At 39.8% G+C, this 27243-nt stretch overlaps 1 protein-coding gene across 1 annotated transcript in view; it reads left to right on the top strand.

Moving 5' to 3' along the window:
• OXCT1 (3-oxoacid CoA-transferase 1) overlaps nt 1–26370 on the top strand; it is a 150736-nt gene extending 124366 nt beyond the window's left edge. The window contains exons 15-17 of the mRNA XM_060147002.1: nt 12845–12925; nt 17790–17891; nt 24022–26370. Of these exons, the coding sequence (XP_060002985.1) occupies nt 12845–12925; nt 17790–17891; nt 24022–24063 (225 nt within the window). The 3' untranslated portion in view covers nt 24064–26370. The remainder of the gene's footprint in view (nt 1–12844; nt 12926–17789; nt 17892–24021) is intronic.
• The last annotated feature ends 873 nt before the right edge of the window (nt 26371–27243 follow it).

Genomic DNA, 27243 nt, shown 5'->3' with positions numbered 1-27243 from the left:
CACTACACTGAAACCCTGTACACCAGGTCATGCGACCATTGTTTTTATTGTTTTCTCGGATCACTCAGCTTGATAGCGTTTATATTTTAGAGAAAAACGTTACAAATAAAGACCATTATTTATTATTATTCAGCTAAATGTTTGTTTTAACTTTGAAGCAAACATCAGGGTGTTCTTTGATTATTTGCCTCACACACACATTAAAAGTAAAAGCTATAATGTCTTCAAAAGCAGTGAAAAGATGTTAGGGCAGATGTGTTGATTCAGGTTTATAGATATTTTTATTTTATTTTTATTTTTTTGGCCAAACCCAGTGGCATGTAGGATCTTAGTTCCCCGACCAAGGATCGAACCCGTGCCCCCTGCAGTGGAAGCACGGACTCATCACCGCTGAACCACATGGGAATTCTCTGATTCAGGTTTAAAGATGATTATAGTGGTTGCTATCTCTGTGCAAAATGAAAAACACAGCAGAATGTGTGTTTTTAACAGCAGTTATTTTCAAGTGGACAATATGGCCTCTTACCAAGTCTGTGGAGGTGCCGTTTTGAGACAGTGTTAGAAAATGATGGACTTGGTGATAGCAAGTGTTCTATTCTGAAGAATATTATACTTTTATTTTGATAAATCGTTGAGTGTTTATTGAATACCTATTATGTGCTGGGCACTGCTGGAATTTAGCAATGACCAAAACTAGATAAGAATCATTGACCGCATGGCACTTACATTTTATGATGATATCATCAGCCTATAATAGTGAAGGCTCCCATTCATTGAGTTTACTGTGCACGAACAGTACACTAAGCTCTCTGTGTATGTTTGCCTGTAAAAGCCCATGAACTTGATATAAGTATTTATGTGGGTCCAGAAACAGAGCTTCAGAGAGGTTAAGTAACTTGCCTGAGGTCATACAACTAGTGGAACTGAGATTTGGCCTGGATGCCTCTGACTCCGAAGCCTAGTCTTCTAAATACGAGCTATCAGTATGACTTTCTTCCTATTCCAAGTCATTGTCTTTGAAACAACTGAGCTTAATTGCCTTCCCCACCTGAATCCCTGGGCTTCTGATGATCTGCAAAGTTGATATTGAGTGTCAGATACCCTCTTCACCCTCTATACCTTTGCTCATTCTCCTTTATAATTCTTAGTTTTAAAACAAAAGCTACCTGTTCTCACCTTCATACCTGCTATTTTGAGTGGAAGTGGTAGTTCGTTTGCCCTTTTTTATTTTGTGATGCAGCATTGTGGGAGAGTGTGGATCTGGAAGATTTGCATCCGACTTGCTTCCCATGGGGAGTTCTGTTACAGAGTGATGGGTGCCATGAAACAGTTTCATTGTGAAAACTGTAATAAATATGAAATTATCATAAATTGCTTAGTAAACAGTGAAGTGAGCAGTGAAGCATAAATGTGGGACAATAGAAATGAAACCAACACAGGTGACTACTGAGCAATGCCTGGCAAAAGCATCCAAAATACTTCATTTCAGAGGCAAAAGGATGCCACGCATGCAAATCAAATCCAAAGGTTTTCTGGAACATAATGTCCATTTGGAGAAAACTCTTTCCGACTTTCCTTTTGTTGTTACTTTAATGTTGACACATAGGCACTGAAGTCCGACTCATTTCAGATTATTTTTGTGCATTCGTTTTCAAAACATTGGGCCTGTATTTCTCTTTTTTTCCCCAAAGTGTTTTCTTTCTCCTCAGCTGGAATTTCTGACAGAGGAAAAATGGTGCTTCAAACTTCCAATTAGAAGTCCCTTATTAAAGCTTTTCATAGAAGCAAGATAATGTTTTTTAGCGTTTCTTCTTTTTCTTCTCTCAGTGGGGAAATTGGCACTAAGTTTTAGACCAGAACTGAAGTTAGATATTTTTCCCTACATACTTTCATTTGGACAAACTAACAAAAAATATATTTATGATTAAAATAATAATAGTGATTTGTTTATACTTAATAGATAACCTTGAAAACTAACCAACGGAAGTTTCTTTTCTTGCCGTCTTCACTTTGTACTCTTGGTCCCAGAATGTGTGGTTGCTACTGTACATTGTTCCCCTGGACTTACTGTTATTGGCCCAACAGGGAACACGGGGACCTCACCGCTTCTTTCCTGCATCTTTTGTCTGCCTAAAGGTTGGTAGAGGTTGGAAAGGAAATAGAGAGGCGAGATCTTTCACTCCTGGTGGCCTCTCCAGTTAATGACCTGTTCTTTTAGACATGCCAGGTAACTTCTGCTGCCTTATGAGTAAGTGAACAGCCTAGGGGGAGAATCCCCAGAGTTTTCTAAGATACAGAGTAGAAAGTTTGCAGTGAAAGATTAAAACCTGAGAAAAGAAATATAATCTTGTATCCTTGTGCTGCTGCTTTTTTTTTCCCCCAGTAAGTGGGTGGAGCCATCAACTGGCCTTCAGGTGCAGCTTTTTTTTTGCTCCTTTTCTTCGTCTATAGGGTTACAGATGCAGGTCACTTATAAATACAGTATTACCTGACCTTTAAAAATGTTGCTTTAATCAGACAAAGGAAACTCTTTCCTTGCAAGTCTTTGCAAGCAGCCAGCAGCTTCTGGTATTTGAAACCTGGCTGCCTGCTTGTGTTGCTCTAGAGTAACCAGAATAACATTTCCTTAAAACTGCCTCTGGAGACATGTGGCAGGCACTGGCGCCAGACTGGCCTTGGAGTGTGGCTTTCATTTAAGCTTAGACATCAGGGTTCCAGGCAAAATTGCAAAGTAGGCAGAGTTTTTGGTGTCTAGCCACCTTCTTACTTAAGCTTCTCTTGATCTCTTGGCGTGTCCTTTTTTTGCCCTCTAAAAATTGGGAGAAATGAAGGAAAGGAGTAGGAGTTTGAGTCTTTACTAGGTGTGAGGCCCTGTGTGTGGCATTGTACATACTGGATCTATAAACCTCTCAGCGACTCTCCAATGTAAGGCTGGAATGTAGGCAAGTAAGAAACTTGTCCAGGTAAGTGGCAGAGCTAGGAGTTTCCCTCAGTTTGGTCTAGTCATGTTCATCATATCATACCATGCTGCATCCTCACCTATGTTCCCATCCACACCTGCCCTTTTCTGAAAGCTTTAGGTTGCAGAATTACCTCTTTCCCTTTTTCATTTTCCCTGGTCAAAGCTGTCCTTGTTGAGATAGATATCAGCAAAATATTTAAAAGAAAACAGTCTCAGAATTGTGCCCGCTACTACCCATCTCCTCTTCTTCCCTTTTGTATTAGAATCTTCCCATGTTTTAGTTGGGCACAGAGTAGCCCAGTGACAGACTACATTTCCCAGATTCCCTTGCGTGTAGATTCATCTATGTGACCAAGTTTAAGTCAGTGGGATTTGAGCATTTGTGCAATTTCTGGGTCATGTCCTTAAAGAGAAAGCCGATTTCATTGGACTATTTTTTGTCCCCCTCTAGCCTTCTGAGAAAGGCCTTAACTGCAAAAGCAGCCTTGGAACCAAAGTTGTAAACCATGTGCTGAGGCCTGCAGAGCTGCCCCACCAACCTAGATCACTAGCTGCCCCATCCTTTTCTTTATCAGTTCCTTCCAGGACTCCTCATAACTTCATCCTTGGCCCTCTGTACTTCTCACCCTCTGCACCTTTCTTGGGTGCTTTCTAAATCTTTGGCACCAACTATTATTTTTCACTCAGTGGCTCCCTAATCCTTATTTCCTCACTGGAATTCTCTAATGAGCTTTATATTTTTTTCCCTATTAGACACCTCCACCTGGTTGTTCCATAGCTACCTCAACCGCAACACTTATACAAGTGAAATCATCATCGTTTCCCCTAAAAATCTTCCATCTGCTAGCTCAACTGGAGAAGTGATGATCTCCTAGCCCCCCTCTGGAAAGGTACTCATGGGATTTCTGCCCCTCCCACTATACCAATCACTGTACATATTGCATCTACAATACCCCTGTAATCTGCTCCATCCTGTGGATTTCTACTTGTTTATGTCCCTGTCACATCTACATGGGTAACTGTTGCAGCATCCCAGAGGCCCTCTTCCTGCCAGACTGACCGTCTTTCCTGGTAATCAAGCACACCACTGCCAAAGTGACTGGTCTCAAACTAAAGCTGGATCGAGTTAGGTCCACATTATTTAGTTCCCCTTAGCCTGCCAGCCTTTTGTCATCAGCTCTCCAGCAACCTACTTTATCTTTGTTTCCAGGGCTTCACTTCTGCTAGGATCTCCACACTCATGCTGTTTCCTGTTCTTAGGTGTTTCCACATTCTGTTCCCCTTCCCCCTTTATCTGACTCACTCCTACCTCTACACCATCATATATAAATGAGCCAACACTTTGTGAATTTGCTGGCTTAACGTCTTCCATCCTCTAGACATGATGAATGACTAAATGTATATTCTTCGAGGCTTTGTCTTGAAATTTGGCAGAATTATCTTATATGAGTATGTTAATTTACTTGTTTATGCAGGCATCAAATATTTATTGAGGGCCTACTATGTGTCAGGCACTATGGTAGAGTCTGAGGAAATGAAAAACAGAAAGGCATAGTCCTTCCTTTAGGCAGGTCAGAGTCTCATGGGGATAGAGTCATAGAAACCAATACTTAAAATAGAAGAGTGTACAAAACAGAGTGCTTCCCATGAGATGTAGCATTTGCATGGAGATCTGAAGGATGGGGCAGGGTTTGAAGGGACTAGTGTGTTGCAGGTCAAGGGAATAGGCACTGGGGTGTGAAAGGGCAATGCATGCTGAGGGATTTACAATTAGGTCCCTGTTGTCAGAGAGCAAAGGGAGAAGAGTTGGGTGGAAATACACACACACACACACACACACACACACACACAGAGAGTCTATCCTCCACACAGTGGTAGGAATAATGTTTTAAAAATATAAATCATGTTATAGCACTTCTTCCTGGGCTCAGAAACCCTCCACAGCTTCCCATCTCCCTTAGATTCAAGTTCAGAGTTCCTTATACTTTGTCCCTAAGGCCCTCCCTGGCTTGTCAGCTTCAATCCCAGTACCTCTCTGACTCCATCTACTAGGATTCTCCCACTTGCCCACTGAGCTCCAGCCAGACTCTCTTCCTGTAAGTTTCTGGAACATTCCAAGCATCCTCCTGCCTCAGGGCCTTTGCACTTGTTATTGTCTATATCTGGAAAGCTCTTCCTCAGATATCTACATGGCTCACTTCCTCCATTCACTCAGCCCTCTGCTGAGGGTACCAGAGAAGCTTTCCCTGACTGTTATAAAAACAGAATTCCCCCCTCTTCTGATGATTCTTCATCTCCTTTCTTCACTAGAATGGAAGTTCCATGAGGGCAGGGTCTCTTTCTATCATAACAACTAAGGAAAATCATGCCTGGTGCATATTAGGAATCAATAATTGTTGAATTCATTAGTTCTTCAAATAATAATGATACTTTGAACATATAGAGCACTTTTAACTTTTTCCAAGCAGTTACATGTTTATTGCCTTTATTTTATCATTACAATACTCTTGTGAGGTAGGTCTTATTGTTCCCCTTCCAGAGGTAAACCAACCAAATTTCATAGGGGTTAAACATTCCAATAAAAGTTAAGTAGAAAATTAAGAGCAAAAGCAAACTGAGAGCCTATGTATCCAGCCCCTCCGTTTTCTGTTACTAAACTTTTCTGTCTGGCAAATACCATCACCACTAACAATATAAAGGAAAGGGTTTTGTTCTTAGTATTGTGTACTGGAAATGTGTTCCTAAGGGTATAACTCTCAGAGCACAAAAACAAAGAAATTCAGTCATAGTTGTCATTTATTGGAAACAGGCAAAGCTCTGGTACCTATTTTTGAGAACATAAATGAGAGTGCTATTTCTAAAACAGGCTTAGTTTTTATTTGTATTACAGTAGGAGGTCTGGATTCTAAAGGATAAAAAGAGTCATAATTATATTGTTATGAAGTTGAGAATAAATCTTTGTGAATAATATTTTTTATTAAGTCCAATCTGTATCAGATAGCGAAGGTGTCATATAGAAATCCTGAATACTGTTTTACCTTGTCTTTGCTTTTTTAAAAATGTAATTTATTTTTTAATTTTTATATTGGAGTATAGTTGATTAACAGTGTTGTATTAGTTTCAGACGTACAGCAAAGTGATTTAGTTACACGTATGCATGTATCTATTCTTTTTCAAATTCTTTTCCCATTTAGGTTATTACAAAATATTGAGCAGAGTTCCCTGTGCTATACAGTAGGTTCTTGTTGTTTATCTATTTTAAGTGTAGCAATATGTACATGTCAATCCCAACTTCCTAATCTATCCCTCCTCCACAACCTTCCCCCCTGGTAACCATAAGTTCATTCTCTAGGTCTGAGTCTGTGTTTCTGTTTTGTAAATAAGTTCATTTGTATCATTTTTTTGTTATGAAGTTGAGAATAAATCTTTGTGAATAATATTTTTATTAAGTCCAATTCATATCTGATAGCAGTGTCATATAGAAATCTTTTTTTTTTTGTTTTTGTTTGTTTTGCGGTATGCGGGCCTCTCACTGTTGTGGCCTCTCCTGCCGCGGAGCACAGGCTCTGGATGCGCAGGCCCAGCGGCCACGGCTCACGGGCCCAGCCGCTCCGCGGCATGTGGGATCCTCCCGGACTGGGGCACGAACCCGTGTCCCCTGCATCAGCAGGCGGACTCCCAACCACTGTGCCACCAGGGGAGCCCTAGAAATCTTGAATACTGTTTTACCTTGTCTTTGCTTTTTGTGCAGAGGAATTATAAAAAGTAAATGAGATTTATTAATCCTTTTTATTTTGGACCAAATGTGTTACCAAAAGCCAGCAAATATAAAAGAGTTTCTAAAAATGCTTTCTTGGAAGCATCCTTGAGATAATTTTCAGCAACACTGAAAGGTATCCCAAGATAAAGTATTCTTTTGTTAGGATAATTTGTAATTAACATAGTTTCATCTGGTTTAATTTTTTTTTCCATTCATAAAAGCTTGTCAGTATTTTATAATTTGTTAATGAAACTATTTCGTGGCTAGGATTGTTTGGGAAAACATGATATTCACCATTAAAAATAGAAATCCTTACATGGTTTTGTCTTTTTTATTTGTCCTTTAATGATGGACATGCCTGCAAAAAAATGTTATAATGGAAGAAAATAGCAGAACACAGTCCATCAACCAATAAACACTTTAAAATGTCTTACAGAATTTAATTAAGCAAATAACTTTAAATTCTGTGACCTTGAGCATCCAAAGTTCTTGATAGGAAAGCTGACAGTAAGAGCAGCTTTCTAAGGTATCACAGCAATTCATGGATGGAAAGAGAAAATGATTCCTGCTCAGTCCTAGGCTCTGCCATCCTTAGTCTAGAGACCATAGGATGCAGTCTTTAGAGAGAAAGTAAAAGGCCATGATAAAGATTTTTGTATTATATTGAAGAAAAATGGCCTTCTATTCTAAGATCTCAAAGCCCTGCAGACTATTTTCAGGGAAATGGCTTGCTGTATCTGTTGTCTCATTTGGCTAGGCTTCCCCTGGGGATGTGCCTGTGTAACCACAGACTGTTATTATATCCACATATAAAAGCCATTTGTAGCAGCAACCGTTCTCTGCTTCAGAGCTAGCCGAGCCTTTCCACTGAAGTCCTATATGGGTTGCTGGGATCCCTACCAAATAGGTGCTGTGTAAAGGCCAAAAATATCCCATGAGGATAAACTCAGTGTGAGTAATACCGTCATCATCTTGTCCTTTTATTCTGTGTACCTTGAATTTCTTTCTTTAGCAAATCCCATTTTTCTTTTCTGGGCACCACATCAATCATCGTAGTGATGTGACAGTCATGGGTCTTGTAATACAGCGTTCCCCAATTTTTATATCCTCTGTTTTGTGTGTGTTCGTGTGTGTGTATAGAAGGAAGGGGCAAGGGCAGTAGCACTCCAGCTTCCTCCATGACATTTTGGCAAGCCCTAAGAGAGACCTGTCCTTGCTTTCATTGTGCCACCGGACAAAGTATGGAATATTCCCTTGCCAAGGTCAGCCTTTGTAGCCCCGCTTTTCAACAGATTAATGCAAGCCTTGCAGCTGTAGGAGAGAGCAAGCAGAAGAGGTAGAATAAGTACTGTATAATTCACTCAGTTTCTCTCTTTACTTATACATTTGTATGTTTCATACTGCAGTCTTTTCTTTTTGTTGGGCTGCACTGCATGGCTTGAGGGATATTAGTTCCCTGACCAGGGATTGAATCTGAACCACGGCAGTGAAAGCGCCAAGTCCTAACCACTGGACCACCAGGGAACACCCCATACTGCAGTGTTGAGGTGTCTTTGCTACTCCCTTTGCTCATGCCTTTATCTGCCTCCCCAAGTTTCGTAAGCCCCTTTGCACACCTCTGCTAGCTGCACTTCTCCTAGTGAGCTCAGAGATGCTGGGAATGTACAAGTACATTTCTTAGGACTAAAAGCAGCCTCCAGTGGTCCATAGCCACTCAGTCACATGGTATTTTACAGCTCCTATGCTGTTGGAGTTCCTTGGATCGGAATTATAATAGTCAGACAGCATTTATTGATCGCTGTGGTTTGTCTAGTACTCTACTCATTGCGGAAGATACAAAGATAAATTGTTTCAGAGTCCAGTGGTGGGGAAAGAGAGGGCAACAATTACAACATGCGTGGAGAGTAGAGGAGACACAGGAGCACCTACGAGGTGCACCAGACTAGGGAAGTCCCTGGGACACTGGAGTGGCGGCACTGGATAGGGGATGTTGGAGATGGTTTCTCCAGGGTAGCTGACACCTGAGCTAAGTCGTGAAGAATAGGGAGGGTGTTGCCATTCGAACGTGGGATGAAGGAGTACAGGGTGGTGTGTGTTTCAGATGGCGTGAATACACCCGTAAAGACTCGGTCCCTTAAGGATCAACCAACTTCTAGACTTTGCCTTCTTTGTACTTAATCACTAGGGCTTTCCCAAAGAAGAAATATATTGTAGCCACATTGCAGAAATACTTAACAAAAAAGATGGGCATAAAATGGGGTTTTATGTAAGGCAAAATCTTACATGAATGCTCCATTGCCTCAGGTGAAAGAAATGTTGACATGAAATGTAAAAATCATCATGTTGTAAAAAAGAGAGCTTGTTATTTGGGATTAAGTTTATTTTGATAACACAAAGCTTATTGTAATGATAACAAGGGAATTTATTATCGTTTAACTAGAGTCGTTTATTACTGAAGAATTTAGTAATAAATTGCACACAGATATCTAATGAATTAAAAAGAGATCACCATGAAGCAAGTAATAGAAAGTATTAACGCTTTCGGTCATACAACATAAAAACGGTGGATTCCTAGATTTTGCAGGAGGCCTGTAAGTGATGCAGTGGGGAAAAGAGAAGCTGGAGAAGCAGGTGGAGGAAAGAGATTTAGCTATTCACCAAGGTTATGATGAAATTAGGAAATAAGGAAATATCAAAATCAGGAGCCCCTCGGGTCCAGTCAGAGAATTTTTAATGCTACACTTGGTGTCCGTTCCTCTGCCTTTTCTGACCTTTCTTCGTGGAGAAAGAAAGAAGCAGAATGATGAGGATGAACAAGACCCCACTCACCCAAAATATTGGAATGTAGATTCAACCGCTCCTACTTTACTGCACTTGCAGAACATTTCTTCCTACCGTGATCAGGTGAGGAAGACAAGGCAATCGAACAGAAAACTACAGCACAAAGAATTTAAGGGACCAAGTGACTATTAAGTGGCAGAGTTAAGATTCAAAACCGGGTCTTTGGACTCCTAATATAGTGTTCTTTGCTACCGCACTACACTGCATCTCTTTTTCAGGATTTATTTTTGAATGCTAAAAACGCAGTGATTGTTCCTCCTTTGTGAATCATAGAACTTGGTAAGGCTCAGCCTGGCGTGGTTAGAATAGAATGCTCAAGTGGGCGTTAGTCATATTTTGGCTTCATAGCTAACCTATTGTTGGATACTGGAATTGTGATGTTCTTTAATCTCTCTTTGCATCCCATTTTCTCTTTATCTTTGATCTGTGTTATGTCTTGAAGCTCAGAGTGAATGGAGTCATCTAGCTACACTGTTCTCACTGCAAGAATACTCTTGGTGCCAGCCATATGGTTTGCCCCCAAGTACGTGTTGCCGTTTCATTAGTTTTGTGGCTTTCAGGAATTCTGTTTAGGCCATTTTCTGTGTAATTCTATGTCCAACTTCGTTTAGGAACTTAAGAGCTCCTGAAGAATTCTCCTGGTAGATTGTTGGAATGTTAAATATAGGTTATAAAAACAGCACAAACTTATTGAGCACCTGCTAAGTACTGGACACTTACAATAACCCCTGAGGTAAAGCGATGGATAAGCACAGACACAGGAACCTTGCCCAGCTAGTGTGGAGTAGAGTTAGGCTTTGCACTCAGGTCCTTTGGCTCCACTCTGAACCACTGAGCTATACTGTTTACATGGAAAAGCGTCTCTAAAAGGTCTCTGTTGGTAGGGCACAGTTAATTCCGTCAGTTGAAATACACGCTTGATCCTAAACCAGCGTTGGTTGTTCATTGAAATCCAGGTGGCTGCTTTCACACCAGGTGTAGATCTTGCTCAAATAATGAGAACAAAGTAAGAGCTCCCTGCAGAAAATGTTCTTTGGAGGCCCACAGATTGTTCACTTTGTTCGCAGGCAAACCTGAAATTCATTGTGACATGTCTTATTTGAGTTATATTAAGTGTAAGGAGTCCTGACAACTATTGAAGTTCGAATGTTCATCGTTAATTTCAGCTCTTTAGTTAAGCTTCTGTGACACGTGCAAGCTTTCTTTGAAATCTGGGAATGAAAATGGATCATTAAAAATGAAGCAAAAATGAGGTTTCATTTCTACAGCTATAAATTGTCTTACAAATTAAGACCCAGAAGCATATAACTTGTTGTTAAAGGTGTAACATCTATCTACTCTATGTGTATTTAGCACTACTTTTGACTAAATTAAAGTAATAGAGTTTGTCTTCTTTTGAAATCCACCCAAGATTCCCAATAGACTTCCCTTTTTCTTCCCATTCATTCATTCAAAAAATGTTGAGTATCTTTCATGCCATACACTGGGTTAAGTATACTAAAACCTCTTAATTACTAGTATGTTGGTGAGTTGACAGATTATTACAAGCAGTAAAATCTTAATTAAGCCCAGTTGTTTGAAATCTCTTGCCTCTGATCGTACTTGGTATGGCAGCAGTTTTGAGAGAGAGGTAAACCAGGTAGTGGTGCATATTTCAGAAGGTAAAACATTGAGATGGCTAAAGATGATGATGACATCACGTGTGGTGCTTTCATATCCCAGAAGGAAGCAATAGAAGCATTTTTACCATTTTTAATAGAAGATCTAAAATGTGATAAATTAGCCTTCAGCCTCAAGGGAAATATTAATTTAGGCTCCTGGTGCTTGTTACTTAGAAAGGAGCTGAATCATAATCAGAAGAAAATGATCTGAAGATCAAATCATCAGAGCTAATGTTTCCACTGTGCTCCATAGATGTGACCCAGAGGCCACCTCTATACTGGGGGGTGGTAGGGGGTGGGGGAAGGGGGTTAATGAGTGAGAGCCTGCTTTTCACTCTTAGTCCCTCTTTTATGTTTGAAAAAAGTGTACCGTGGCTAAAGGAAACTTTGAAAAAATGTGACTATAGACCAATGCACACATTTTACCAATGAGCAAACTGAGGCTCAGACAAATTCCAGGAAAAGCAAATCACTATATGAGAAAGTGAATATAATCATGGTTTTCTACACTGCCTGGCCCAGCAATGAGCCATTTTACATAGCCGTTTTGTCAGCAGGTGTAAATTCTGACTATTGAGTTACCTACAAATTGTGATATAGCTATGCTGGGAGAACTGAACATAATGAAGGATGGGGGTTTGTAAGAAAGTCTTCATACACCCCAATAAGAAGTTAGTAGATAATATCTAAAGCTGATTAATTAGGAAATAAATAGTCTGGTCAACATAGTATTAAAAAATGCAGAGGTTCAATGGAACAGAATACAGAGCCCAGAAATAAACCCACACACCTGTGGTCAATTAATCTTTGACAAGGGAGACAAGAATATACAATGGAGAAAAGACAGTCTCTTTAGCAAGTGATATTGGAAAGGTTAGACAGCCGCATGTAAATGAATGAAGTTAGAACACACCCTCATACCACACGCAAAAATAAACTCACAGTGGCTTAAAGACTTAAATATATGACACGACAGCATAAAACTCCTAGAAGAGAACATAAATCCTAGCAACGTTTTCTTAGGTCAGTCTCCCAAGGCAATAGTAGAAATAAAGCAAAAATAAACAAATGGAACCTGATCAAACTTATAAGCTTTTGTACAGGAAAATAATTTTTCCTTGGAAAAATTTTCCTTGGAAAATAATTTTTCCTTGGAAAAATGTCTGTGAATATGTTATGTTTTTAACAAATAAAATTAAAACTTTTTTAAAAAGGTATATTATGCATTTGCATTCTGTGTATGCTTCCTACCCTTGGTAAATAATAGGTCGTTTGTCAAGGAGACCATTCCCTGGAAGAGAAAAATTAGCAGGATGCTAGAAGTGAAATTTCTCCATCATATGATCTAAGGGCTGAGGCTTGAGGGGTCAGATCTGCGGCAGGATGTTTCCCAACTAAATCAGTTATGCCTTTGGCTATTCATTTGGCACTCTCCCTAAATTATCTTAGGGACACAAGCTGCCTCCAGAAAGAAGGTAAAAGCATGACTGGGCAAAGATTTCAAGCAGACTGTACTTAGGAGACGATTTATCTGACAGTTCCTGTTTGTCCTGTGTTATACCAATTCTAAATAAGAATTGGTTTGTAATTACTCTTTTTAATGTTTCTTTTTTCAAACAGGGCAATGCACATAAAATCATGGAGAAATGTACATTACCACTGACAGGAAAACAATGTGTCAACCGCATCATTACTGAAAAGGTAAAGTGCCTTTCTCTTTTATTTCCTCTAAATGTCTACCACCTTTTTTTTTTTTAATAAGCATTTTAGAACTTTTTTGTTACCTTCTAAAAGTGTGTTATATTGGTAGTCATAGGATTAATTTAATCCGTGGGTAGACCTAATAGGAAGATTCTTCAATTTAATGTTTCTAGATGGAGAATTCTTAATGTGAAATTCTCTGGAAATATGCATATACATACACAGAATTGAAATACTGTCCTTGGTAACTTTGACAGTGTGATATAATAAAAGTTGTACTGATCCTTATACTTGGGCTATTAAAATGGATGATATATTCAAAGTTAAGACTACCTTTCTTCTTTGCTTTCCCAAATCACAAGTACAAATTTTTGGATCTCATTTTAGGAAACTCAGTAAAAATTAGGTTTTAATCATTTAGGTGCAAATTGCAATACAGGCCCCACAGTGAACCAAGAAATCTATTCTTTTGTTCTTGCATGCTTTCAGCCCTCTTTTAGAAGGCAGACTTTAGAACGCACCAGCCATTTTAGTGTACCTCTAGATTTTATCTTCCTAAATAGAAAATATTGGTTAGTGGTACAACTGAAACTGCTCAGATCAGAGAGAAACATCACTGGTGGTTGCTACAGTCAGTTTTCTGACCCAGATTTGAACCTAAGATGTTGGAATGACATAGTTCTCATAAATGAGCTAGAAGGGTGTCATTTTCTTGATTCACTATCTTGATGAACCACAAAACAGAATTCTCTAGATCAGCGTTTGTTCCTTTGTTTTCTCTTAATGATGCTGTTCCTTTTGGCATTAATCTGGTTTAGAACCCTCATTCAGGTATGGTATGAAGCACCCTAAAGCAGCCTTTTGAAGTAGGTTAGAAGGCTCATAATACTTTTCAGAAGCCACATTTTAAGGAGAGTTCTGTCCTAAATGGTGCCTTCCTCTAGGGTTGTTTATGTGGAATCCATAAAGATGACGTGTGGAGAAGAAAAAGTGCAGAATATTTTATCTCACCATTTATTCCTTGAGTCTTATCATTTCATAAACCCCTCCAAAACCATGGACAGGACTTGTTGAAAAGAATCCATTGCTTTGAAATCAAAGACAAGACAGTCCTTGATCCTGTTTTCTTTAATAAAGTAAGGTGGTACAGCTTCTAAGGATAATTCCAGCAACATTTTACCCCTGATCTTCCTCTTCCCCCAGGTAAGCCCTCTCCCTACATCCCCACTCCACGTATGCCCTGACCTTGTTCTTACCAGTTTAGTGCTTCTACGTGCAGCAACTCCCACTCAACTCTACCTGTCCAAATCCTATCCATCCCTTAAGTCTAATGCAATTTCCATCTTCATCATGAAGAGGCTTCAGATAGCTTAGCACTCACAACTTCATCTTCAGAGTGGTCCACCTTTCATTTTGGCACTTACCATCTAATACCTACATTTTCTCATGACATTATTCATACATTACTTGACATTACTCATACATTACTTAACTTTACTGCCATTTAAAAAAATCTTCTACCCTTTCTATCCACATTGTTGTTTCATACATTTATCCATTTAATAAGCATTTTTAAGCTCCTTCTCTGAAGCCAACTATTGCCAACAGTGGATACAGAAAGGAGGACAGTCTTTGCCCCCAAGGAGCACATTCAAGGAGAGTAGACAGCAACAGTACCAGCCTGTATTAGAGGTACACTGATAAAGTCCATGAGAGAGAGACATGCCAAATGCTGAGCTGAGAACATAGAGGAAGGCTGCTTAACAGCCTGGGAAGAGTGGTGTTAAATATTAACTTTTTCCCAGTCTGGATCTTTTCTCCTCCAGTCTCAGCTTCTCTCATTTTGCCTTAACATTCTCCCTACTTCAGCCATGCTGAATGTTATGCACTATGTTGCATCCCCTGCCCTCGTCCCCGCCATGCTCCTCTGGGACTTGGCACATCCTGTCTCTCTCCCTGGCATGTTCTCCCCACCCCAACCATCTGGCTAATTCCTGTTCATCTTTTATGTCTCAGCTATATAATTTCTTCGCTGGCAAGTCTTCCCTATCCCTCCCCAAGTCTTCTGGGTGCTTCCGTGAGTCTTAGTACTTACCCTAAGTCAGCACTGATCACTGTATTGAAATAACCTTTGAGCTCTCTGCCTGTCTCACTCATCACTGTTTGTCCAACACTTAGGATAATGCTTGACCCATACACAGTGAAAGCCTGTTGAATAAATACTACTTTTCTCAATGAGAAAATTAATAGATTGAGTGAGGAGTCTTGAAAGATAAGTAGTTTTATAAGTGAGAATAAGAGCAAAGAGGCCCTTCTAGGCAAAGGGAAGAAACATTGGCAGGGTCCTCGAGGAATTAAGAAAACAGAGTTTACTCAAGGACCTGTGAGTGGGATAATGTGGAGTGAGGGCATGGCCAGAGATTCTGAAGGCTGAAGGTGAAAAGCCAGTAAGGGACCAAATTATAAAGGAGTGTGAATGTCTTGTTAAGAAATTTGGGTTTTATCTGGAAGGCACTTGGGAGCCCTTCAGTGATTTTTAATAGTTGGGGACACCATTGATTAGATTTGCATTTTACAAAGAGCCCTGTGGCTTTTACGTAGAGTAGGGGGAGAAGAGATGAGACTCCTTCAGTTATCTTGGCCAGAAATATCAAGGTCCTTAACCACAAGATAGAGAGATTTCAAAGAGATTTAGGCGATGGACTCAACCTAACTCGATGATGAATGGGACGTGGTTGCTAAGGCAGAGGTGATTCCTGAATTTTCTGGCTAGAGGCGTGGTCGACCTGTTGTATTCTTAATGAAGGCTGGGTCTGTAGGAAGAGAAAGGGAGGAGCAAGGGGAGGCAGGAAAAGAATAGGTGCCATTTGAACATACTCAAGTTGATATTCCGGAGTAAGTTAACATCCGGAACATCCGCGGGCACCTGGGGCTCAGAGAAGTCATCACTGGAACGGATGTGTGAACTCATTAGCAGACGGGGATAATTGGAGGCTTAACTGCAGATGGTGTTGTGTAGCAAAAAGGAGTAAAGTGAAAGGCAGCTACATATGGAACTTCGAGTGCCCCAGGGAAGGGAGTGGTGCGTTTACCCCTGTGCCGTATCAGGTAGGTGTTTAATAAATTTTGCATTGCCATTAAGGGCATTGACTCTGGACACTCTGCCAGAGTGATATGGGACTAGAATTCCATTTTCAGCTCTTAAGGAAAATTCCATTAGTTGCCTGCCATTTGAAAGAGGCTTTGGAGATGTTATGACCCTGATTTCTTGGTTTCGTGTTGCTAGAATGATGTGATGAAAGAGGCCTTCCTCACCAGCACTTGGGCTGTGACTGACTGCTTTGTCCGTAATGCAGCCTGTTATGGTGGTGAAAAAGTAATAAAAGTATCATCTGTGAAACAGAGTAGTCGAAATATTATTCTTGGCAGTTGAACAATTGATTGTAGCTTTTAGGTTTTAGTGTCCATTTTTATCAAGTTTTTGTTTACACTTTATACCACTAAATGGAAATCTTCCTAAATATTTCAAAAGTAAATTTCCCATTTTTAAAAATCATAGATGCTTAGTTTTCCTTGAGAGGAAATTAGGGACCTTGACCTTGAGAGCTAATTAAGGATTGATAAAGGTCTTCATTAAAGTCATTTGCCATAGATTTCACCTTCTCAATCGCTGAAGTCTTATATTCATGATACCAAAGTTGTCTTCTCCCCAGATCCTCTCCCTGCCTGTTCTTAATAACACACCCCAAAGGCTCTTTTTCTCTTATTTGTTCCATTTTGATAAATTTGTAGTTGTTCATAATACAGGGGAAAGAAAATCAGTAGGAATGATGCTCCAGACACACTTTCTGCAAAGGAAAAGTGTCCAATTAAAAAAAAAAAATTGTGGGCTTCCCTGGTGGCACAGTGGTTGAGAGTCATGCAATACTCTCATGTTGTGTCATGCATGTGTACTCTCATGTGTTGTCATGCAATATTTAGGGTGAGGTGAGCTTTCTCATGCTGTCCTAAACATAAGCATCTTCATTTGATTTCCATACCAGAGGGAGATTCTCATGCTCTACTTTTGGATCTATGTGTTTTCATAGGACTTAAAGGGAAAGCTTTACTATTTACCTGGGGATGGGGGTGGTCTTTCAGGGCTAGCCATCCCTTTATAATTACTCCTAGCTACTTCAGAGCACCTTCTTTTGTTTCCTGTAGTTTACCCAGAAGCATCGATCAGCTTTCCCCCATCATCCCTGTGCTTTCCCCTTCCAAATACCTCCTCCTTCCCTGCTTTTCTTCATTCTTTTCTTTCTTCAAATCATTATTCATCATCAAATTGACCCAAAGTGTTAGATCTAACAAAAAGAAAGTTTAAAAAAAACCTGGTTTGGGGCTTCCCTGGTGGCGCAGTGGTTGAGAGTCCGCCTGCCGATGCAGGGGACACGGGTTCGTGCCCCGGTCCGGGAAGATCCCACATGCCGCGGAGCGGCTGGGCCCGTGAGCCATGGCCGCTGAGCCTGCGCGTCCGGAGCCTGTGCTCTGCAGCGGGAGAGGCCACAGCAGTGAGAGGCCCGCGTACAGCAAAAAAACAAACAAACAAACAAAAAAACCTGGTTATTATAGTAGCAAATGCCATCAATAGTCAACACTCATTTATTTTCTGGCATCAGCAGAGCTCCCTAACTGCCAGTTAGGGAGTTGGCATTTATTCTCACCAAAATATAGCAGTTACGGTTTACATTTTTTCATTGCTGATTTTCAGTCTTTTATCCTGAGTCTTTTCTCTCCTTAAAGAACTTGAGAGGTTATTTCTGTTTTGTGCTATAAATAATTACCGTAATAGAAATTGTCGTTGTCATTTTCTTGACTTCTACAGGCTGTATTTGACGTGGACAACAAGAAAGGCCTGACTCTGATTGAACTCTGGGAAGGCCTGACAGTGGATGACATAAAAAAGAGCACTGGGTGCGATTTCGCAGTAAGTGTTTCTGTGAACAAATCCAGCCACTTGTCCTATATCCTGAGCTTGATTAATGGGTGTTTATGCGACATGAACCATTAATTTGTGATCATTTTTGGAGTTGACCTTAGCAGAGAACAGGAGTGGAAGGAAGGGTGCCTCCGCTGAGAGCAGGTGGCAGCAGGAACAGGCTGTGGCTCATGGGCCAGGGTCTGGCTCAGGAGTCAGAAGGGGGAGGAAACCCCAGGAGCTGCTGGAAACAGCAGGTTGAGCTTCAAGTCGAAGCTACTTTCTGTCAAGTCCCTTGCAATCCTCTGTTCTTGGGTTACGTATCAGCTGTGGCCAAACTTAATTAACTAAAAAATGCGAGCCACACTCAGAGAAACGGTACTTCCTTATTTTTAAACCCATCTGTGGCTTATGACTTTCTCTTTAACTTCTTTGCCTGATTGTTCCATCCCTTGGAGATATTAGAATGTCGAGCTTTTGACACCACCAGATTTATAGTCACAAAATAGGTGTTCTCTGTATTTGAAGAAAAACTTAGTGCATAAAACTCTGCTTACAAAGCAGATAAGAACATCAGGGGAGTATCCACTTAAGAAATCTCCAAATCCCTTTTTAAAACTAAAAGAATAATACTGTAATATAAATAATCGCCCTTTAATATAAGCGATTGTTTATGAATCACCAATCGCCTACCTAATGGGGGTCGAGAGGACAGCTCAGTCCATTTGAAGTTAATCAAATGTAAAGTCGAAATGTGTCTGAGAAAATGAAGAAATAGACTTTACTTCTCACATAACTTTTTAAGAACAGCTCTATGTGTTAAAATGAAATATATTTATAATGAGAAGAAATATTGCAGCTACCCATCCTGGAGAAGGTAATTTAATAAAACTTACTTGATAAATCATGCATGTATTTCATACATTTCTTCCTTAGGTACTACATGCTTGGCTGGTACCTGTCAGTGCGTAACAAATGTCTGTAAAAGCAATTTTGTTGCATAATTCATTATCCACATATAATTGTGTCTGGTATTATATGAAGGTCTTTGTCTATTAACCTTTTTTTGAATTTCCCTTTGGAAAAAACGAAGCTTTCCAACAATACCTTACATGAAAAGCTCATCTTTAATTAACTTTTCAATGACCCCAGGGGGTAAAAAATGGGATTTGTTTATAGTTTAACTGTTTAGAATTCCTTACTCCAGTGATAAAAGCAAACAGTTCTTCTTACTTAATTAGCTATTCTTTATATTTTTTCCCTATGTGGATGAGTTAGTCTCTTCTTCAGCAGATAGCATTTTTGAGGTCTATAGAATGTTCCAGTCTCTGCTGCAAAAGGGAATTGCAAAAAAGATCCTCATTGTTATCAGGTTTGGGTTTTTTTTTAGTCACGTAGGTAAATCAGGAATGAAAAAGATGTATTTTTACTGTTTTTGCTTTTTCTTAAAGTGCTAGTTTCCACGTCTTGATACATTGAAAAATATCTCTATGGCCCCTCTTTTATCACAGTACCACCCCTCCTTCTCTTTTGACATTGACATGTAATCTTGTTTCCTCCAAATTAGGCTGTTGAAATGAAATGTTAATTTTTATGTCAGTGTTGCCCTGAAAAGGTGTAGTATCAGCTAAACCATCTTGACAGAAGAACTGGATTTTGAGGATCTGATGATCAATGGCATCTCTTTAGACCCCGACAGATGAAGTCATGTGTATCAAAATCTTTGTAAGGCTAGGGTCTGGAGTGTTCTAATTAATAAGATGTTTTGCCTAATAGCTGGGTTATCAGTAAGATACATTTAATAATAAAAGTACATTGGGATAACATCTCTTTATTTGATAATTCAGAGGTATTCCATGTCATAATTCAGAAGATACCTCATAAGATTATTACTGCATAGGCAGCATTTTACTCTGTATCTGACTACATTACAACTTGCTCAAGATTTCTGTTTGAGAAAGGATTTCTATTTCTCAGCCTTCACTGTATACCGAGAAGTGAACATTCTAGAAGAGAATAGTTAGACAGGTTGTTGCATAACAGTTAGACAGACAGGTTGTTGCATAAAGAAAAAAAAGTAAAAACCTAGGTCAAAGTAATTGTGAAAATGTGTTGGTAAAGGTCCTCTATACCTAAGAAAATGGGCAAGTGTATGGGCAAAGGTTACAGAATGTGGATATAAGCTGATTGAGAAAATCCTGAGGATTTCAAAGAAAAAGACAAGATATGACAGCATCAGATAACAGGGCATGACAAAATTGTGGTTTCAGGGTATTAAAAATAATAGTTATAATGAACTATTTGGGCATTAAAAAAAAAAAGAATCACTAAGACTTTCCTGTGTGCCACAGTGCAATTAACAAAAACAACAACAGAAATGTGAAAGGAAAATGTGTCCCTTAGGTATCACCTGAAATAGCTTCTTAAAAAATTCATAGGAACCATAGTGCCAGCTGAAAAGAGTTTTCTTTTCAATTAGGAGGAAACTCTCTTAAGGGTCATGTTATATCTAGAACTCCAAAGGAAGCTGTGGAAATTTTGTAAAAAAAAAAAAAAAAAAATGCAGATACTGACTATATTTCTGGAACCTGCATCACACTTCTAAAATAAAATTCTGGTCAGGAGTAGTTCACAGCAAGAGAAGCCAACCCATAATGGACAGAGATCTTGTTCCATACCATCACTCTCCTTCAAAATGCAGTTGTTATAAAGAAAGGGACTTCCCTCTGTATTTCTTGGGGATTGAGTTCCAAATCTATTGAGAGAGATAAGGGAGCTGGGCAAGCTGAGGTTAAAAACATCATCATTACAAAGCCCAGAATGAAGGATGGGGCTTTGGTGTACAGCCACAAAAGCCTTCCCAGATACGAACCCCTGAAGTGGGGAAGACTTCAGCTCCCAGTTATAGGCAGCCGTGGAAAATCGTAGGCCTTCTACACAAGGACGAGTCTTTACTGCTGAGCTTCTTTCCATGTGACTGAGAGCAAAATAGAGCACGTGCTGCCTACAGAAGGCTGATCCCGATGAGGAAGAAGAGTTGGGCTGAGTTTCACATACCCCAGTTCCTCTGCCCAAATCATCATTTAGTTGAGCCATTAAGGGACACACTTGAGGCCAGAGTATTACACTAGGAGGTGTCCCTCCACATGGAAGGGAATGTGAGAAGTGGGAATAAATGCTCCACCCCAGCACTGTTGCTGGGTAGAGCCATACACACATGTTCACCCTCTACAAATGCTTGATTGTGATGCTATGCAGAAATGCTTTTCTGTTGTTCTTTAATGCTACTAGCTCCCAACATTTTTATAACTAAGGAGTCCTTTGGTTTACTTTTTTCCCAGGGCACTCACATTCTGAAAATATTCTGTCTCTTAAATAAATATCCAATAATAATTCATTTTCAAAGAGTCAAAGTGATACTGCACAGTTCCTCATATTATAGCTGTGACAAGCTAATGAAAATGTTAAATTTCTTTAAATTTTTTGGGCTATACTTGCATCACTTAGCGTGTTACTGCCAGCTATTTGATGGGTCAAATAGAAAGAAAAAAGGAAGGTGACATTCCACCACTTAAATTCCATGATCTGCAAAGTATCTTTTTCAGTGAGTAGTTAATTCAATTGGTTATTCATTTCTTTCTTTTCTGATGCATGCTTGAGTTACATAAGTTTTTCTTTACTATATATGTCTGTGGACCTTTTTAAACTAGAATATTTGTTTCTTTTTTAACTTAAAACTTTTTAAATAAATTGAAGCCATAGTTGAACATCATGGGGTAGAATAAACTTCCAGAGGTTATTAGTCGTCCATGATTATTTATTAAACCCCAAGTGTATGTCCCATATTGAGCTATGAAATGTGAGTAAATAGAACAAATTGGTATAGTTCCTCCTCCTAGGGGCCTTGGTCTTGTTCTCTAGGTAGGAATACACCTAAACCACCAGTGGCAAAACATCAGATAAGAATCCTGCCTATTTATATGTTTGCAGTGGAATCTGAAAGAAGCCAGCTGTGAGCATTCTTTGCCAAGTTGAATAAATTTGTACTCTCAATATCTATTATGAACTGGCATTATACCAGAATTAAACAGTATACTCTTTGGATTTCAATGGACTGGGAAGACAACTCGTTAGCTTATCTTATGCATTTAAATCATATAGTCCTGTGCATAGCCTGTAGATCACTTTGGAAGGATAATCTGCTTCAGCTTACACAGACTTACAATGTTGATGAGACTGTGAGAGAACAGATGAAAAATGGAGGTTCAGTAGATGTTTTTCTGTACAAAAATAGACAGGCCCAGTCAGTCTATATAAAGGTTCACCTTCTTTTCTGATAAAAGTCAAGTTCCACACTGAGGATATAAATGATACTAAGAGCTGAAAATAGGGCCAACATGACAAGGAGAAGGATCAGATGTTTAGTTTAAAAAATCAAGGTGTCCAGTTTCCTTTTAAAGGTAATGCCATAAAGCACCTATTAGTGCTTTATGGCATTAATCACCTATTGATCTGTTGTCAAAAAAGAGTTTTATTTCATTAAATTATTTCCACAGATGCTCTGTTGTTTAAAAAAAGAAAATCGATAGTTTGTGAGACACACTTTCTAAATACTCGGAGCCCATATATCTTTATTCTTTTCAGTAGAGTTGAATATCTCTGCAAATGTGGGCTGTGACTTTTGTCTATTAATGTCTATTACTTTGTCTATTATGATATATCTGTTCTCGGAGCTGGCAAGTCTGAATGAGCTCTCATTTATCCTAAGATATGGATATGTACCAAGCCATTCCTATCCTTTTTATTCTAGACATGTCATTCTTTAGGTAGAAAAATGGAGAAGGGGGCATTAACTCTCGACACTGTGGAGACTTTATAAACAATTTACAAATGAACTAGAAATGTTAAACTTCATCAAAGCCAAATGATTGCCTTCTATTCTTAATACTGACTTAACCTCTATTAGAAACCTTTCTTCTAGTTCGTGGAAGCTTATCTAATCCAGTCACTCATTCATTCATTTAAAAAAATATTAAGTGTTTATTCTGGAAGGCAATTTAGACCCACTTCAATTGCCACATCCTTGAAGGTCTCAAAAATCACCTAAATTTTAGTATTCCTTACTGTGCTGTCCATGGGGCCTGTTACTCGGACTTAATGGATATTTGCCAGATTAAATGAAGAAATCTGTACCTGCCATTACACCTTGAAAAATCAGTCAAAATTAAGCCAGACTACTTATATTTAGGTTTCTTCTTCCACCACCTTTACCATTAAATGTAGATCTGTCCTCATATTTCTCTGCTTCAGGACTCCTAGGAATACATTTGCTATTTTGTACATTGAACATAATTATAGTTAATATTTTTAATGCTGTTACCTCCTTTTTGTAATAACTTGGTATCTTCTTACTGCCTTTATATCATTTCCACTCTGATTATGAAATTTCTGATAAAAGTTTGTCATCCAAAGACTACATTAAGTATCTCTTAACAAAATTGTGAATTGACTGGACCTATTTTGAGGATTTGAAACTTGTGCCTTGCTCTGTGTCTCTGTTTCATCAATCTCAGAGCTCAGTGGTCCTTTCAGTAGATAGTTTGGTTTTCTGGACCTTTATTTGTCTCCCGCGGCTCCTCCCCCACCTCCTCCTAGTTGCAAGTCTTAATGATCCTTAATTTTTTTTTTTTTTTTTTTTTCGGTACGCGGGCCTCTCACTGTTTGTGGCCTCTCCCGTTGCGGAGCACGGGCTCTGGATGCGCAGGCTCAGCGGCCATGGCTCACGGGCCCAGCCGCTCCGCGGCATGTGGGATCCTCCCGGAGCGGGGCACGAACCCGTGTCCCCTGCATCGGCAGGCGGACTCTCAACCACTGCGCCACCAGGGAAGCCCAATGATCCTTAATTTAAGAGCTATAATGCAAGAAGGTTGAGAACTACTAAATATACAAAATGTAAATGGAAAAGGTGTTCTTTTTCTCAGTGGTTCAGAATGGAAAATAACGAGGAAACTCCTGGTGAGGTTCCTGAGAAGGCTGCTTGTTTCCAAACATCACTCAGGTTTGGAAATTCAAAGTAGAGATGTTTATACCATGAGGTTTTTTTTGTAAGTTGCTTATTTATTTCTCTTTCTTTTACCAGGTTTCACCAAAACTCATACCAATGCAGCAGATCGCAACTTGAAATGTGGAGTAGACTTTTGTCCCAAGCTGTGTGTTTTTCATTTTAACCACATGGGATTTTATTAAAAGGACATCAGTAATCATAACTGTATATCTAACAAGCAGTTTTTGACTAGTTTTCTGTCATCTTAATGCTTTATACAGCCATGTAGACTTTGTTCTCTCAAGCGTACTGTGACATTTTAATGAAAAACAAAAAGAAAAAAAATACTATCTTATTTGCTTTATAAGTGCTGAGAAGGTCATATTTACAGTTGGTGCTCACATTGGGTTTATCTTCATCTTCTGTGGTATGTACATTAAATTGTGTGCAGTTTGTACCAAGATGGGCCCTTACTTTAGGAAGAGTTTCATTGATGTACTTTCCCTCCTAAGTAAATCGTGACACGTAGAAAAAAAAGAATGAGGGAGAAAATGAACTCCACCCAGAGTATACCCAGGGGAGCATCGTACTAGTCCTGAAAGATAACATTTGTGTGAATTTTAATCAGGAGAAATGCTGTCTTAAGGGTTATGATTTTCCTTCGGCCTCCTCTGTCTTTTTTTTGGAGCCTCTGATTTTGTGATTACATCTTGTTTCCCTAGAGCATCCCTTCTCCCACCCCTCCTAACCCCCCCCCCACTTTTTGTAACTAAGTAGATGCCCAAGAAGGCAAACAGGAACATCTCTGTGTGGGAGAAGTAACCTGGTTTGTGGGAGAGACCAAAGGGTATAGGGTCTATTGGTGCTGACATCCAACCGAGAAGTTGCCTTTATAAACAAACCAAATAACCATCTGTGCTCTGCCAAAGATTAAAGTTGCTTTTAGCAAGAGGGCTATAAGCCTAACTGACCTAGTCAGTTCTCTCATTTTCAAACCGTACAGTATTCGTGTGTATCCAGAGGGACCATTAAGTGTCTTTCTCTATGTTACTGTGGGCTTCCTGTACAACACCACTTCTTAGACCAAAAGGGGCTGTGCGGTAATTCATCGTGAACCCATAGTAACAGTGACAGCAGAGTTAAAAAAATCCTTGCTTTTCAGGGCCTCTTTTTTCTGCTCAGAAAAGTTTCTAAATGTTGAATGCCTTTTTCTGAAGAACAGTGTTATTTCTTCTGCCCAGGCTTGTTCCTTGAACAAAGTACTTTTAATTCAGCTTTATCAAACTAAGGGAAATACTGATGAGCAAATCCAGGATTTGAAGAGCAGTGAACTTCATTCTTAGAAAATAAACATGATGGATTAGGTTTTGCAAGGACCTTCTCCTCAGAGGTATCCTCAGTATCAAACAGTTCCCCAGGGAGTATACCAAGCATCCTGCGTATCAAATGGGAGAAAAGTCCAGGCACCCTGAAGACAGGCCAGATTGCTGTCCTCTGGACAGAGGTAGGCATAGTACAGTGCGATACACCATTTCTCTCATACCAGATATAGGAATTTATGCATGTTCTTAGCTGATGGTTGCCACTGAAATTCACTTTCTCTTCAGATATAGCTACAGTTCTGTCATTTCAGAGGAAGGAGAGGGTTTTTTTGTGAGAAGCACACTCCATGTGCTTCTCTGGCTGGCTGCATGGTTGAAAGCATGCTCTCCCAGTACTGGTAAAACGGACTTTTTAAAGAATTTGCCAGGTCTGGAGAAATGATATACATCCATGTTAGAGTTATGGTTTGGAAAATGTGATATTGATGGTTGCTATATTTGTAAACTTACTTATTCTGTGATTCTAAGAACGTTCTTCACTTTGAGTGGCAAATCCTAAGTAGATGGCTTTATATTCTTGATTAAAGAGTACCATGGATGGGGCTTCCCTGGTGGTGCAGTGGTTGAGAGTCCGCCTGCCGATGCGGGGGACGCGGGTTCGTGCCCTGGTCCGGGAGGGTCCCACGTGCCACGGAGCGGCTGGGCCCGTGAGCCATGGCCGCTGAGCCTGCGCGTCCGGAGCCTGTGCTCTGCAACGGGAGAGGCCACAACAGTGAGAGGCCCGTGTACTGTGAAAAAAAAAGAGTACCATGGATGTTAAGAAGTGCATTAAGATGTACAATAAGTATTCCAAATTGATATAGATTGGTGTGATTGTCCTTTTTCTCATTTGGGAATGGCATGCCTAAACATGGGAATAATACAACAGAGATTGGTGGAATAGCCAATAATAAAGTGAGCACACTGTACCACTTCTAATCGAGTTACTGCTTTTTCTTTTGATCTTACCAAAGAAAAGCTATTATCCTTCATGAAAGAACAAATGAAATGTTTACCTAGATGAATTCCGACTTTGCTCCTTGTCAAAGTCAATGATCTGTCTATAAAAATTGATTATCCCAGATTTCACATGTTAATATTTCTTTGCTTTTATGTAACATTCCTTTAGGATACACACACATCAGTAATTTCCCAGTGGGGTGTTGCGTTTGCTTGCATTTTGAAGTGGCTCTAGTGATGTCTACGCAGCATCTGTGTTGCCCCTCTCATAACAGACTCACCCCCTGGCCAAGGAGTTGGGCCTGTGCTCAGGATATGCCTCTTTTGGTAGCTCTCCTTTGTCCAGAGTGATTATACCCGGGGGTGGGTGTATGACCCAAAATGTACCATTCAGGTTATTTATCCTCTGTTTACAAACTGGAGATGAGAGAGAAGCCAATTTTCTGATTCCTCCTGTTCCCTAAGCCATAAGAAGAATGTGACTCTGGCACCAACATCCTGCCCCCCACCCCCACCCCAATACACACACGCTACAAGCTGAGCTCCAGTTGGAGAGAAAGAAGTGGAAACACACTGCAGCTGTAGGGAGGAGGCATCCTGGTGGTATTTGAGTTCCTGTTTCTGCACATATCGAAGGCCAACTTCTCTCCATCCATGCTTGTAAATGAGCCCAAAGTTTCCCCTTTTTGCTTGAGCAGATGTATTATTGAGCAGATGCCTTTGTCACTTGCACCCAGAGTGTGAACTCAATCAGCTTTGGTAATTCTTGAGTCCTAGGAGGGATCTGGTCTCCTACAGAAGGTGTGCAGAATACAAGCAAAACTGCTTGTCCCTGGGCCCAGAGAACACGTGTAAGAACATTTATAGGTGTTACTCAGTGGATAGAAAGGTTGTGGGTAGAGTAGAGGTTTTCTTTCTCCTACATCGCAGTATAGTCAGCACAACTTTGAAAATTATTCCAGTGGAAGTGTAAGCAGAGATTTATTCAATGGATGGG

Source organism: Lagenorhynchus albirostris, chromosome 3, assembly GCF_949774975.1.
Source record: "Lagenorhynchus albirostris chromosome 3, mLagAlb1.1, whole genome shotgun sequence".
NCBI lineage: Eukaryota > Metazoa > Chordata > Mammalia > Artiodactyla > Delphinidae > Lagenorhynchus > Lagenorhynchus albirostris.
Note: the sequence above shows the minus strand (reverse complement) of the source record. Positions and strands in the feature narration are given on the sequence as shown.